This window comes from Amphiura filiformis, chromosome 10 (assembly GCF_039555335.1).
Source record: "Amphiura filiformis chromosome 10, Afil_fr2py, whole genome shotgun sequence".
NCBI classification, from domain to species: Eukaryota; Metazoa; Echinodermata; class Ophiuroidea; order Amphilepidida; family Amphiuridae; genus Amphiura; species Amphiura filiformis.
The window spans coordinates 36,858,270-36,874,100 of NC_092637.1; the positions used below are offsets into that span (position 1 = coordinate 36,858,270).

General features: G+C 37.1%; 1 protein-coding gene across 1 annotated transcript in view; it reads left to right on the forward strand.

Annotated features, from left to right (window-relative positions):
• The first annotated feature begins 2,901 nt into the window (after nucleotides 1-2,901).
• The window catches only part of LOC140161830 (carnosine synthase 1-like), a 35,249-nt gene continuing 22,319 nt past the window's right edge, over nucleotides 2,902-15,831 (forward strand). Inside the window, exons 1-4 of the mRNA XM_072185126.1 lie at nucleotides 2,902-3,184; nucleotides 13,151-13,277; nucleotides 14,683-14,847; nucleotides 15,324-15,504. Of these exons, the coding sequence (XP_072041227.1) occupies nucleotides 13,236-13,277; nucleotides 14,683-14,847; nucleotides 15,324-15,504 (388 nt within the window). The 5' untranslated portion in view covers nucleotides 2,902-3,184; nucleotides 13,151-13,235. The remainder of the gene's footprint in view (nucleotides 3,185-13,150; nucleotides 13,278-14,682; nucleotides 14,848-15,323; nucleotides 15,505-15,831) is intronic.

The following is a 15,831-nucleotide window of genomic DNA, read 5'->3' on the forward strand; positions in this document are numbered from 1 at the left end:
GAGGGGCGCAAGAAAGGGTAAAAAATCGGGAATGGAGAAAGAAAAGGGGAGCAAAAAATGAGGGCGGATAAAAAGAACAAATGGGTGGAAAAATAAAAAGGGGGCGAAAAGAGAAACAGCAAACAGGGCGGAAAAGAAAATGGGGGACCTGAGAAAAAGAAAAGAAACGGGGCAGAGAAAAGGAAAGAAGACACGGGGCGGAGAAAAAGAAAGAAGAAACGGGCGGAGAAAAGGGAGATGAAAATGGGCGGTGAAATACAGAAAAGAAGGCAAACCATAGGCGTAGATCCCGGGAGATGGGGGTGGATAAATTCCCCTAAATATTTTGCCAGGGGAGATGATCCATGCAATCATTCCCCCTCCCCCAATGTTGACGCCTGTATGTGGGTTTCTGACAAATTAACCTCATACTTGGCCATTTTAGTCCCAATAGTGCATTTTTTTTCGCGCCTCGCGCGAATTTATTCCATTTTTGACGGTCTTGGGCAGTAGGCTTTTACAAATAGGTCAAAACTGATCAGTTTTTAAGGGGGTAACCCCCTTAACACTTTTTGGTATGCTTTGGTGGGGCGACAGGGAGAGGCTTTGCCTAGGGCGGCAAAATCCCTAGGAACGGCCCTGGCCTTTCGTACTCTTTCGAAAGGATCTTATGCAAGATATGTTGCACTCAATAACATTATTTATACTTTACTTTTGGGAGCCTTTCGTACTCTTTCGGGTGTGGACAAATGTGTCTCCCCGTATTATGTATAGGTTAATAAATGCGTATCACTTGTTGGGAGTGAAATTGTACAAAACAATGCACACGTACTGAGATATTGATGCGTCTAATGCACACATACTGCAGTTACTGTCCGTTTTCCTATACACAATATACAGTGCTCTCACCATTGACGCGTGACCTCTAAAAATGATGTACGTTGGAAGAATGGGCACGTGCCTAGTTAACATCACTGTGTGAAAAATAACCAGCCAATATTTTAGCTATTCTCCAAACTTCTAGCAAATATATTTCTCTAACATGACCTAAAATTACAGCTAGGTTAGATGTTCAAAAATAGTCGCACTTTTGTAAAATATGAGTGAGGGCAAGGCATAGCTAGCCAACTCCCCGTGTTAATTGAATGGAGATTTGACCGAAAATATTGGTATCGGACCGCTCACTTCTGAAGGATGCCACAAAAAAACGGTACAAGCTACATCTTAACTATTCTAAATAGGTTCTAGAAAATATAGTTTTGTAACATATGTCCTAAATTTTTAGCTAATTTAGATGTTTGGAGAGGGTCGCACTTTTGTGTTTTAGGAAGGATATGTAAACAACAGATAACACCAAAAATATGAAGAAATTATTTCCAAACCGTGTTAAGTCAACAATCATTATGTTGCTCCTTTTGAAGAATGCTGGTTAACAAAAAGCAGGTCTTTGTCTCATTTCGTAAACAAAGCTACACATACCATTGTTTCCTTTCGTTTCCTTTATAATCGATTGCGATGTCGCACATTGAAAACAGACACTTGTGCACAACCAGAGAAGATCTGATTTATTCAGTTGAGCTGCTTCAATGAGTGTTATCTTGGTTTAATAGCTTTTAATGGGGTTTAAGTCCTGCAAAGGTCGAGATGAATTCTACTGTAGACATGACTGCATCATGAAGCCCCGAAGTCGGGGCTTGTGCATTAGACGCATCAATATCTCAGTACGCATCAACATCTCAGTACAAGTGCAATATTTTGTACAATTTCTCGATCAACAGCTGATACGCATTTATTAACCTATTTCATACACGAGAAAAAATCTCGTGATTTTTGCTATTTTTATAGCAAAATTGCCACACAAAATGTTGGAAAAGGCAAGCAAATATAATTGCATCCACCCGCAATTAAAATGAACGCCTCCGAAAGCACCGCGCGTACTTATACAATATTTATGTACGGCTAGTAATTTACTAACGGAGGCTCTGATTGGTTCTCACTATCTAGGAGTGTATGAAAGCCTTTTAAAGGGTTTTTTATTAGAGCTGGTTAGAATAGGATATAATATTTAGCAGTAAACCTTTAACGAGCGTGTACTACCGTGATGTTGCAAAGTCAGAGCTAACAACGGGGCAAAGTTCATTCATAATTTTGTATTCGGCAACAGCAGATCGCCTCAGCAGCCAGTCAGAGAGAAGTGCGTTTCAAAGCAGTAAATACCCGATGTACGCTTAAATTACGCGCTCAACAAAGGTTCACTGCAAAATATTATAGTGATTTTTAAAGAAAGTTTCCATTGAACATGTTGAACATCTTACGTCGTAACATGCTTAATATTTACAAGTATCAAAAACATTCGGGCGTGGACGAATTATGTTTCCCCTTATTAGGCCAAATAAAAAAATAAACATGTTTCACGTCCCCTCCCGCTTCCTTTTTTGAGGTTTCCTCAAATATATTTTTATTTTTTGAAATTCAGTTATAACTTTTCAAAAAACATGTCTAGGAAGTTGGGATGCATTCTATAGCCTTGTTAAGATACAAGAAACACTTTAGGAAGGTTTGTGATCATTAGAGGGGGTGTAACTCTCAGAACAGCAAATAAAAAAGGGCCTCCTCCTTTTTCCAGGCATTATTGTATACGCTAAAACAGCTCTAAGTATGGGTATTTACACCAATTTTGCGATAAAAAATAGAAAATAAAAAGCCGCCTCTTCCTCCTTTTTTTTCGAAAACCCGGACGTGAAACATGTTTTATTTTTACTTGGCCTTATACCCTTAAAGGTCTCCTTTCCATTAATTATTTATTCAATACACGCGGTCAGAAAAACCGGACGCAGTTTGTCGGGATTGATTAATAATGATTTGAAATAGCAAGGCCAGGTTGAAAAATAATTATGCACTGCAATTAAAGCTGAAGGTCATTTGGTTCTGCATGATTAAGCGAAAGTATCGTAGAGATTCCAGGTCAATGATCAAGTGTAAACACCAGGTATATGCTACAACTAACCATTTGTGGCAAATGCAGTTGGTTGCGGGGAAGATATTAAAATTATTTTTTATAATTTAATACGTACAAGAGCTCTTTCGAACTCGCGTGTATTATACATATAGGACTGTGAGATTACACCTGATCCACTGAGCATGATACAGGACATATAGAGGTAAATCATCTTTAGATCGAATTTACGTTTCGTAAAGTGTAAAGGTAGGTGTGATTAATATCTTGCTTTAAGGGGGTATTACACCCCTGGCCAATTTTGTACCTATATTTGCATTTTTCTCAAAAATTATAGCACATAGGTGACAAGTAAAATATGTATATTATAGGGGCAAGGACTACAACTACTGTACTGAAAATTCAGCAACTAAAAGCAAGCAGTTATTGATTTATTGATCAAATATTGGTTTCCCTCATTTTTGACTGTAACTCCCCAAGTATTGTCTGTGCTGAAATAAAATTTCCAGTGCAGTAGTTGTAGTCCTTCCCCTATAATATACATATCTTACTTGTCCCCAATGCGCTATAACTTTTTAGAAAAGTGCAAAAATAGGCAAAAAAATTGGCAGGGGTGTAGTACCCCTTAACAGCTACCAAAAAGTATGCCAAATTTGGAATATCAATTCGAAACAGAATTTATTTCTGCGCATTATGACACCTCATTTGTTCCAATTAATGGTCCCAGTATTGATGCCGCAGCATACATTTTAATGAAAGTAACCCAAGATTTGAAAGTTGCAGCAAAATCCTATAGAGGCCTTGCATGTGACGTATCATCCCGTAAATATGCGGACTACTCAAATGCATTCAACAAAAGCATGATTGCAATCTACCGTGACAGTTCGTCTCACACACATAACCCTGCACTACGATCAAATAGGTTGATGACAACATTTGATTGAATGGACTGCACTTCGCCATAACTACGGTGAAGGACACCGGTTCAAATCCTTTGTTTGGAGCCAATCGATAAAAGAATGCAGGGCCTCTATTGTATTCAGTATCCATTGAATCTAATCAGCTCTCATTGGATTATTCTTTTTGTTTAATGCATTTGGAAGGGATCAAAACATGTCATAATCAATAACAATTGTCATTATTTACATCAGTGCTCATTATCCACGTAATGTCGAATTGAAACATGAAGATATCAATATTGTTTTCTGACTAACAAGGTCCTTTCAATGGTAAAGTTAGATTCAAAATTGATTGGGAGGTGGTCTTGGTCTTCCACTTCTGTGACCTTCTTGGTCACGGAAAACATTAAAATTGTAATGTTTTAATATGGGAAAAGGTAAACAATGACCACTGATGCAAACAATGACCACTGATGCAAATAATGACAATTTTTTTTTATTGATTATTATATGTTTTACCTCCTCCAAATTCACGACACAAGAAAATTAATTCACTGAGCGCAGAAAACACGGGAGAAACCATTTTCTTCCATGGACACTGAATACAAGGTAATAGGACTTTGCTGCAACTTTCAAATCTTGAGTTACTTTCATTTAAATGTACGCTGCGACATCAATATTGGGACCATTGCAACAAATGAGGTGTCATAATGATAATGCGCAGAAATAAATTCTACTTCGATTGCATATTCCAAATTAGGCATACTAGCAACCGTTTAGGAATAATGGTCATTATATAAAGGGGGTAATTACTTGTTGGTAGATGCTTATTTTGGATACATCATGCCAGCAGAAAAATTACAGAAACCAGGATATTCACGAGAATGGCGTATATTTGGAAGATTATTAGGTATTATTTGAGGAATAATTAAAAACTTCGGTCGAAGTTTTGCCAAAAGTTTAAAAAAATAACTGTTAGTTCATGAAAAAGAAGAAGTGAAATTTAGCAAAACGCGACGAGGTTTATTTGCCCGTATTAGAGCTCTATTGTTCCGCTATTGTATCCGCTATTGTATCCACTATTGTATTCTATTCATAAAAGCTACTGCAAGAATCGCGGCAATCCCTGATATTGCAGGTGTCTACCGACGGCGTTTCGCATTTATTAACATTCAAAATGATCCGATACTCTTACATTTATAGACTTATTACCGCTTTTTATATCATATTCAGAAATTGCAATTATGAAAACTACAAACTTTGAAAGTGAAATATATTTACCATCGAAAATATATCATACTTAAATTCTATAGATACCCAACCCAGAAGTGCCCATTTCTAAATTTTTGAGTGAACACGATAATGCGATTGATTTTCTTACACGTAAAATACGGCCAATTCAGAGAGAAAATCTTGTTTCACGTATAGGGCCAGCTAAGGGCCTACTATAGACATTTTCTTTTTGTTGGCTGGCCGCTGAGCTACATCTTTTTACTAATTATAGATACGTCAAAACGTGTTCCCATGTTGAAAGTGTACAAGCTATTTCTACTTGCTTTAGAGAGAGCACAATTGAATGAAGACGATTTATTTATGCCAGGATTTCATTTAATATAACTATTTTTTATTTTAATAATACCCCATACCTAACAAGAACATGCATAAGGAAATATTGTAAAGGCCATAAATATACGCACTCATGCAGAGGGAGACACACATGATAAAGTTAATCTGTTCTTTTCATTCTCGTTCATTAACCTTTGGAACATTTCACACTCCTCGGCAATCTAGGGCCATAGCAGAGAGTAGTTATTCTTGAGAGGGCACTCACCTCATTTGCATGGCAAAATTACCCGTCTCCTCTGCAGCCAATTTGGTTTCGCTCCATCGAAATCAAGCTGGTCACGGAGGAGACTACTTTCCTTTGTGTTTGTTCATTTGTGTATGGAGAGCCCTTCTTGGAGTCCGTTTGGACTCAGGCTATGCTCTCAGCTAGAGTCCGACGCTGCATTGTACTAGAAATACCTTCTCTGTGAACTCGCTAGAGCAAGGAAAATAAAAACTGGTTTCATTACTATCTGTTTTTGAGCTTTTTTGCAGGTCTGCGACCATGGTGTTACCACAACTGTCTTTGCGTCATTAACATGTGCTGGAGTCTAGCACAGGTCAACCAAAGTCCCGGATTTTAATAAGACAATAATGATTGACACACACACCAGGAAGTTTCTCATCCAAAAGAATGAGAAAATTTTAATTCTCACCATTTTGGCCGTTTCTCATCAAAATGTCCGTTTTCTCATCCAAAACTTCCTTTAGTGTATTAAGTTAGCTTAGGCCTATTGATCCTAAATTTGCTGGTAGGGTAAAACTCGTTTTAGCGGGGCGTTTAAAAATGTTGGCCACACATGCGTTTAGGCCTACATTATCATACTTGAGTGCCCCTCCCCCTCCCCGGTGAAATTTGAGACTCATTTGGTCACCGTCCTAAGCGTCCTTGCCCACACGAGTCGCCCAGGAGTAGGCCCTCCCCGGCATTATTAATTATTAGTGGTTAGCCTCCCTAAATACAGTCGCGTATCGTGTTGTCAATTATCGTTACTTGTGTCCATGGATATGACCCCATGTATAACTAGTCTTCATAGAATTCACACAGTCTATGCCATGTCATTTACGGATACAAAGAGGATAATAATGTTGAGGGCGCCCACAAAATCTTACACCGTCTTACACAATGTTCCAAGGCAAAGTTCAGTTTAATATTTACTCATCGTACAAATAGAGACGTTTTATTATGTGATGATGTTGTCTGGATGGGTGGACAGTTGTCACACTGTGGAAAAACAACAACCGGGAATCCGCATTCATTTACAAATAGCATTAAATTAGTATCACATAGTGGCCTCCGTGCAGTGGAAAACCTTAATTCTTTCATCAAAAAGAAATGAAAATGACAAAAAAAAACCGGATTCACCTGTACGCCTATAAAATGGGCACAGAAATTTGTCTCAAATATGAATGAATTTTAAGAAACATACGGGATATGATGAACCAATGACCTGACGCCATGATAGTAGGATCTATTAGTCGTTTTATATACAATGTATATACCGTGTTGTCATAATACCAATATTTGACATAATATATAACGAGTAATATTTAGTATTGTAAATATGCAGTTCATATGCACAAACGAACACTGATCTTTATGATATTCAGGTTGTTGTACATCTCATATAACATGTCATATAGGAGGTCATATGTGTTGACCTTCTCCTATTGTATTTGTTCATCTGTGTATGGAGAGGATTAGCGCCATTAAAACTCCATCAGTATTTGGGCGTAGTTCAGTGAACTCACCAGATTGCTATTCCAAGTACTTTGATAAATACAGATAATATGTATTAATGGGTCGAGGCGATTGCATTGAAAAACTAATAAATTATTCATAACAGTTACGTAATCAATCGATAGTGCGGACACTTTTCATTTACAAACCACCAAAATTCGTAATCTTTTAGCGTTGGAAAAGAAACCACGTGAATAGAGTGTCATAGCCCTGGCCATTCGCCACTTGCACGGTTCCGCCATTATGCACTATGTGCGGGAGAGCCTCGAACTGGCAGCATACATGAATGGGAATTGAACCAGTCATATAACATTCTGTGTAAGGTTACGTAATTCTTCCTTTCATGTATGCTGCCAGTTCGAGGCTCTCCCCGCATATAGTGCATAATGGCGGAACCGTGCAAGTGGCGAATAGGCCTATAGTAATTTAAATCGTGAAATGGCGCAACACGCAAATTAAAGCAGTCGCAGACAAACTCTTAGATATTAAATGAAATGCAAAGAAAGAGGAAGAGAGACTGATGAAAATAAAGGAACAAAGTCAAGAATGAACAAGAAAGAGAAAATAGAAAGAAAGAAAGAAAGAAAGAAAGAAAGAAAGAAAGAAAGAAAGAAAGAAAGAAAGAAAGAAAGAAAGAAAGAAAGAAAAAAAGAAAGGAGGAAAGAAAGAAAGGAAGGAAAAAGAAATGAGAAGAAAGAAATAAAGAAACGAAAAAGGAAAGGAAAGAATGAAAGTAGGCCTATGAAAGAAAGAAAATAAGAAAGAAAGAAAGAAAGAAAAAAGAAAGAAAAGAGGAAGAAAGAAAGAAAGAAAGAAAGAAGGAGAGAAAGAAAGGAAGGAAGAAAGAAAGAATGAAAGAAAGGAAAAGCAAGGAAGGAAAATGAAAAGAGAAGAAAGAAATAAAGAAAAGAAAAAGAACTAAAAAGGAAAGGAATAACGAAAGTAGGCCTATGAAAGAAAGAAAAGAAAAACGAAAGAAAGGAGGTAAGAAAGAAAGAGAGAAAGAAAGAAGGGGAGAAAGAAAGAAAGAGAGAAAGAAAGAAAGAGAGAAAGAAATTAATACAAAAAACTGCTATAATGGAAGCTAATGGAGAGAATGAAGATCTACCAAATGGGCAGGGCGTGACCAAAAGGAAATTAAAGTTTGAATGCAGAAAATTGGACATTAAGTCCGATGCTATCAGGGCCAACAAGGGTGCCGTAATGGCATATAGTATGTATATGAATGGATGAAATAAATTGATTGATTGATTGTATGTTGTTCCTTCAACCAACGCTAGTGATCTGAACCTGAGGTTTGGAGAAGGCCAGTGACTTTAAGATCAGACGGAATATGGGGAATCTCGTTGTAGTGGCGCGTGATGGGAGTGTCACCGTTGTTTTTGCTCACTTTGATAAAGTACTTTTGTACGAAAGTCAGTGTATAATTTTATATTAAAACATCGTTGAACAACACCATTTTGTTCAATTACTTTTCACTTTTTACCATGCGATGTTACGTGGGACTCTTAATTTTTTCTGCACCAAATAATGAGATTTATATATTTTCTAAGACATTAGATCTGTTTAATAATTTATTTGATTCAAAAAGAAAAACGTCAAGTGTTCAAACTTTAAAGCTCTTTTTCTCGAAACAGCGATTTTAATTTCAAGTTAGATCATTTTACCAAATCAGGGCCGAATTAGGCTGTTTAGCTTAATCCTGTGAAGTGACCTCTTGAAATGATATCAGACTGATCTTTATGTTATTACAGTGAGGCCCACATACAAAGTTCAACAAAAAGTGAACGATGTTATAGCTTGGAGGGCTAACAAACCAACACCGCCAAATTCGACTGACGTGTGTAGGCCTACAACGTGGGAAGCTATGGGGAAATTGAACACTCGTTGTCTGATCATGCATGTGTTTATGGTTATGGATAACGGTTACTTAGCAGCTCTCGTTCTGCTTGGGTTTATTGAATACACTCTATATATAGTCATCAATATGTCGTTTCCAGTCCCTCGCTGAACTATTGGGTTCAGCTATTAATTTTTTAATAATTCTTACCCCATGCAGCTGATGGGGTGATGACGGGTCGTCAAAACCACTAACCGCGAAATGAGGATATCGAACTAATTTGCCCCGCAGGGCTAAAAAGAACCACAAACCGCGAAATATGGATATCCAACTAGTTTGCCCTCGAAGCCTCAAAAACCACTCATCCAGAAATATGGATATCCAACTAGTTTGCCCTGCAGGGCTACAAAGAACCATTAACCGCGAAATATGGATATCCAACTAGTTCGCCTCGCATGGCTACAAAGAACCCACTTACTGCGCAATATTTTTTACCTCAAAAAAGAATTAATATCTACCAAAAAACGTTTCAAAACGTAAAAAGGGGCCAAAAGTTTAAAAAAATCTTTCCTGTGTGGCTTTTCACCCTTTTTTAAACTTGGTCCCATTTATGAAAGTTTCTAAAGACCCATATGAAGTCATCTTTAGGCTACTTGTTTGTTTTCTTAGTTGTCATTGTTCATTTTGTAGAGTTAATGAATTAATGTTCGTGCGTGATTGAAGTTTTTCCGTAAAGACGTTATAATGTATTTTGATTTAAGCAAAAGTAGCAAATACTCACTTTGTTAAATTCTTCATCGTCTTGTGCGATTCTGCGCCTCATGTACAGATGTAGGGCCTATATGCAAGTTGACAGACAGTCAATTTGCTAAGTATACAGCCTGTCTCAAAAAAAATTGTGCAAGTGAAAAGCGCCCTCTGTGGCGATTAGAAAATACCGTTGTGACATGATGCTTACATCAACGTCAAGGGCACAGTCTTAGCTCTCACATATCGTTTGTTCTGTTCAATTTGCTTGTTTCAATTTCGAGATATGTTTGTTTAACAACGAAAGGGTGAAATCACAATTGTGCCACTTTTACTAGGGAAAAGACCTGTACATGTAAATCAATGCCAGCTGATGTTGATGCGTTGTGCATTAGACGCATCAACATCAGCACGCGTGCATTATTGTGTCTAATTTCTCTCCCAAAAAGTAATACGCGTTGATTAACATATAAGTGTGCAATATTTGTTTGTCTTTTAACATGTCTTAAGTGACTAAGTGAACAGTATTTACCATGATAAAATCATTGACATGCACATGTATTTAATTTTACAGCAGAATGTGAAATATCTATTTATCATTTAATCTTTTTAAGTGGAAAAAGAGAATCATTATTCCTGCATCATGATAAAACAGTAAAAACAGTAAAAAAAATTTGTATTGTGTAATTCATGCATTCTTTTGATTTCGCGAAGGAACTCTTGATAAACTTGATGCTATCACTAATTTACATGTAAAGCCCTTTTCCCTAGTAAAAGTGGCACAATTGTGATTTTACCCTTTCGTCGTTAACTAAACATATCTCGAGATTAAATCAAGCAAATTTAACAGAACAAACGGCATTTGAGAGCTAAGACTACGCCCTTGACATTGATGTAAGCATCATGTCACAACGGTATTTTCTAATTGCCAAAGAGGGCGCTTTCCACTTGCACAATTTTTTTTGAGACAGGCTGTATATAATACTCTACTACTCTCTATGAACACGCAATATAATGAAACATAAACCTTCAAATGATTTTGATAATACATAGCCTATGCTTTTGAACAGTCTTAAACCTAATTGTAGAAATTACTACTATACTGAATGGGACCAAGTTTAAAAAAGGGTGAAAAGCACACAGGAAAGATTTTTAAACTTTGGCCCCTTTTTACGTTTTGAAACGTTTTTTGGTAGATAATAATAACAAAAAATAACTTCCGGGAAATAACTTGACTCGATTAGGCTTCAATATTCAGATCTGAACGTGCCTACTGTTTCGTGCTAATAGGACTACTAAAAAGAATATCCAAAGGCCTTTTATGAATTCATTCGACCTTGACCGACAAGGAGAGCGTTTAGAACGTTCCATTGAGTCCAACAGGGCCCAAACGTACGCTAGTAGAGTGAACACGATATTGATTTTCTTACACGTAAAAATGCGGCCATTCAGAAAAAATCTTGTTTAGGGTTTGTTGGGGGCTGACCTTTGTTTTTTCACTGACGTACGCCTATGCATTTTTTAATTATAGATACTTCATAACGTAGATATATTAATTTTAGATACTTCATGTTAAAAATTGACGATCTAATGATAACATGACACATCGCATACCATAGCCCGGTTAATAATTACATTATACAGCAGAGACACTGAAATGAATACCCGGGATCGATACACGTGAATGTGCTATGCACGATTTGAATGTTCAGACGATAAATCTTTGGATACCGGGGTAGAAAATGATGAATATCTCCCGTAATTTATTTAGTCTAAAGAAGCCAGATTTTGTTCCCTGCATGGCGTATACATGCTCACTCACACACAGAGAGGTCAATTGCCAAACTATTGTCAGTAGCCTTAGTCGGATGTCCCTCGGCTCATTATGCGTCTCAAAGGTCGGAACAAAATGGCCATGCGTGGCTGTGGATTCAACCTACCATGGCGATTTCTGCCATGAATATATCGGGGCGATGACACTGTGCATAGTCCACGCCAGGTAAAGAATTAGTTTGTATAGGCATCAAATCACGTGTCTTTATACTGCCCGACTGCTGAGAGTAGCTTCTATTACAAAATAATTGTATACTTATACTCCGCGCTCGGTGAGCGATTGGTTAAAAACCAATCATTGGCCAAAAACCAATCGCTAATAGCTCCGCGATGAAATTAATTCAGCTATGAGTTTTCTTTCAAAATGGCCAGGCTAAACCTATTGTCACTGCATTGTTGAAGGTCGAGTCTTCCAATGTCTGTATAGAATAGTAAACTCGGGGACATTAAGGGGGGTCGATCTTTTGTGCGTAATTATAGAGGGCCAGGGATTCACTCTATCATTAAAAAATTATTTGAAGAAGTCAAAGAGCCCTAGGAATAAAAATTGTAGTGTAATTCACGCCAGATACAATTTCTTTATACGACAAAAATTAACTTTTGTAATCGATCAAAAAACAAACGTTTTATATCAATTTTAAATTTAGCCTGAATCCGTAAATATGGTACCTCTCGCCCTTTTTTAGTTCAAGGCTATTTTTACCATTATGCAGCGAACCTTTGTTGAAGCTATTTCACATACATGTACAAAACATTCTAGAGAAAGAATGAGGATATATAGTGTTGAAATATCTTTTGTTGATTTCGAATGATAATGTCACGAAGTCGTAAATTTTAAGGTCAAATTCCTAAAACCAAAACAAAACATTGCGATGCAGATAATTCCCGACTTACGCAATTTCATCATCACATCAGTGTCTTTATTATTTGTTTGAAACCTTTTCCAAACGTTCGTGCTATTTATGCATAAAACGGCTAATCTATCTTTACAAAACGCGTCTTTTTTTAGTAAACAAAAGGCTAAAGATGGCATTATGAGATTTATATTTTATCATTACACCCATCCGCTCAACTGCCACGGTGGCCGAGTGGTAAAGCGCTAGACGCGTAATCGAAGGAAGTTTAGAATCGCTGGTTCGAGTCCCGACGAAGCCTGTGGAAACTTTTTTTCTTCAAAATTCATGATCGCATTCCGAAATGAGTCACTTGTCGGCAAATCATGTATCGTATCCTTAAGATCACATTCCTCCGTTGCATATTGACAAAACAGGCGAAAATAGTAACTAGCACAAGATTCGCAATTTAAAGATAATTGGCCATTGCTCATTAAAATGAAGCTAGTATATGGACAATATAAGTGTGCTCTTTTATTTTATAACATAAAGTTTGACAAATTCATTTAATAATATAAAATTAGAAACAATTGCCTTGGACGTGTGAAATTTCGCTAGCGTAGTAACCACAAATCGGTTGTTTTTTTCACGATTTCTTCGGAAATGTCAAGTTTCTATTATATGATACACACATCTCATTAACAATTGTTTTTCCAGAACAATACTGAGCATTGGGAACATTGTGGTAGTGCGTGCAGCAGCAGCTCGGTAGAATTAGCCCCAAAGACTTCGATCGCTGAAAATGGAGGGTTTTCAGGACAACATGCTGACTGCCGTTAACAAGGTATATAGGATGCACAACCGGCTACGTCCCTGACTTGGGCATATTGGGTGAAATAGGGGTGGTTATCTTATGCGTGAACTTTTTAATGGTAATTTTCATACAAAAAAAGGACACTACGCGCGATGGTCGTTCAATAACTTGATTGGTTGGTTTATACATTATTATACATTTAAATGTCACCTACAACTAAAGGTATATTGTATATTGATACCTTTTCCAGATTTTTGTAGGTGACCGCGGAACCAAAAATAAGATTTGATACAACGGAAACAGTAACAAAATCGTAACACATTTACATGAAAATATGTTTTAAAAAAAATTTTAAAAAAGCGCAGTGATTTATAGTGCGCTACGCACAGGCATAACGCCTAGACGTTGATCCACAAGCCTCAGCACACTTTACAGTGTCGCTGACCACTACGGCCCACATCATTCCACAAACCATTAAACAACAATTCAGGGACTTTGCTGCTTCAAGAGCGCACACCCTAGACATTCCACAAATAACCATTGCAACCAGGATCAGCTCCCCGAGTTTCGTACGGGTTACAACGAGACAAATTAGCAGTGAGTTCCTTGTCCAAGGGAATTTCAAGCTAACTCAATTTTTCCATGTGAGCGTATAGGCACCGACAGGGTTCGAACCCGCAACCTCTCTCGCACCATAGTCGAACGCCTTATCGATTGAGCTAACTTGACTCCTACGAGATTAGCTCGATATGCAAGTGTTATGATTTATGTTATGCTAACAGATTGTAACTGAAACAACATCAAATGTGTAAACAAACAGCAAAATGACCAATAATAAAAATGCATCTTAACCTTAAAAACACTCAATTTCTATTGTTATGTCTGATGGTCGTAAAAGCACGAGAATCTGCATGGTGGACCATCTGTATCAATTGACTTTTAAATTCTGTCTCAGAGCTGAAAGTTTCAAATAAAAATACCCAACCACTTTTTGTCACTTGCTAATTAGTGTCCTTGGTGTTCAATTACCAAATGCCATTTCCATAACATGTTTTTACGTTTTCAGTTTATAGTCCTTTTTTCTAATACAAACAATTTCTGCATTTAGGGCATTTTAATTTTATTACAGTTCTTATCTGGTCTATCTTTTCTTTGCTAACAAGCAGCAGTTTTTGTTAGATTGAAGCAGCTTTTTTGTCATTTAACATAATTTTCAATATTTTTCTTTATTGTCAGCTTCAATTACAGCTATCTAAAGTGACAAAACTGTATGTTATGGTCACTTTAATTTGGTCTACTTATGTCTTCTTTGTAGATATGTTAGATATGTGGACATGTTTTCTCAATTTTCGCAACTCAACACATGGAAAAAGATATTAAACCAGAAGTTTCTCTCAAGCTAGATAATATATATATAAGTATAATCTTTTCCTAGGTGGAGGATAGTCAGCTCGGTGTGAAGGAACTAGCGGTGCTCGCACCAGAGACCAAGAGGGGCGATGACGAACAGAATAGCGCCTCCGGGACCCATGTACCGTACATCGCCTGGGAAACCGATGTAAACTTAGGCGCCCCATTCACAAGTACAAAGAAACAGCAGGTTTGTTTTATTTACTATAGTATTAAAGTGAATGACTTTGAAATTTTTGAATTTGCAAAATAGTTACAACATGTAATATAAAATACAATTTTAAATTAATCTACTCTGAAGCAATAATTTGCTATTTGTTCACAGCGGCGCCCTCAATTTTTCTATAATTATGCACGATTGTAATACCCAATAATGTACTAGTAACCCTGCGAAAGAAAGTCTAGAATGCTTTTATACAGTAAATGTTTTATAATAAACGCACTGTTTTTAACATGCTGGTTTTTACTTTGAGCACGTTTAAAACTCCACTCCTATGTATGTATCGTACATAACCGAAGCGTCTAAGAGCTGGTCTACTGCTGGCAAGTCTCTTTATTGATTAACACGAAAGTATCATCCACATAACGAAGCCAAAGTTTGGGAAATTGGTCTTACAAATCTTACATAGAACTTTCATACGTTGTGTCGTGTCTTACAATACATAGGTACAGAAACCTGAACAAGAGGTTGGGATATTTTACAACTCTCTTCAATACACCCTGTACGAGACAGGATTTCCAGAAACAGTCGACCGGACGTCTACGCCTAGAGGGAAAATGAACAAAGAGCAAGTCGTCGTAGCAATGCTCTCGACACCCTATGATTGCATTGGAATGTTACTGGAATGTGAGTTGATTTCACTATTATCCACAGAAGCTTGTTTGGTGTAAATACTTTTGTTTGCGATGGATTTTGATTTTCAAGTCCACCGCTTTCAAAAACCTGTTTACTGGACCTCTATCAGCATTGCGCATTTTTTCAAAATTCGAAACTTCTCAAATGTTGTTGATAAGTTCACCAAATTTAAAACGAGGAAAACATCGGTTTTGGCAAAGTTGGTGCCCCATTCAGATACATGAAGCTAAATTTTGTACTTACATATTCATGTAAAATGTCTTTCAGCTTATTCACTTGCAGGCTATGTTAGCACATCTACTAACATGTGTGCTAAAA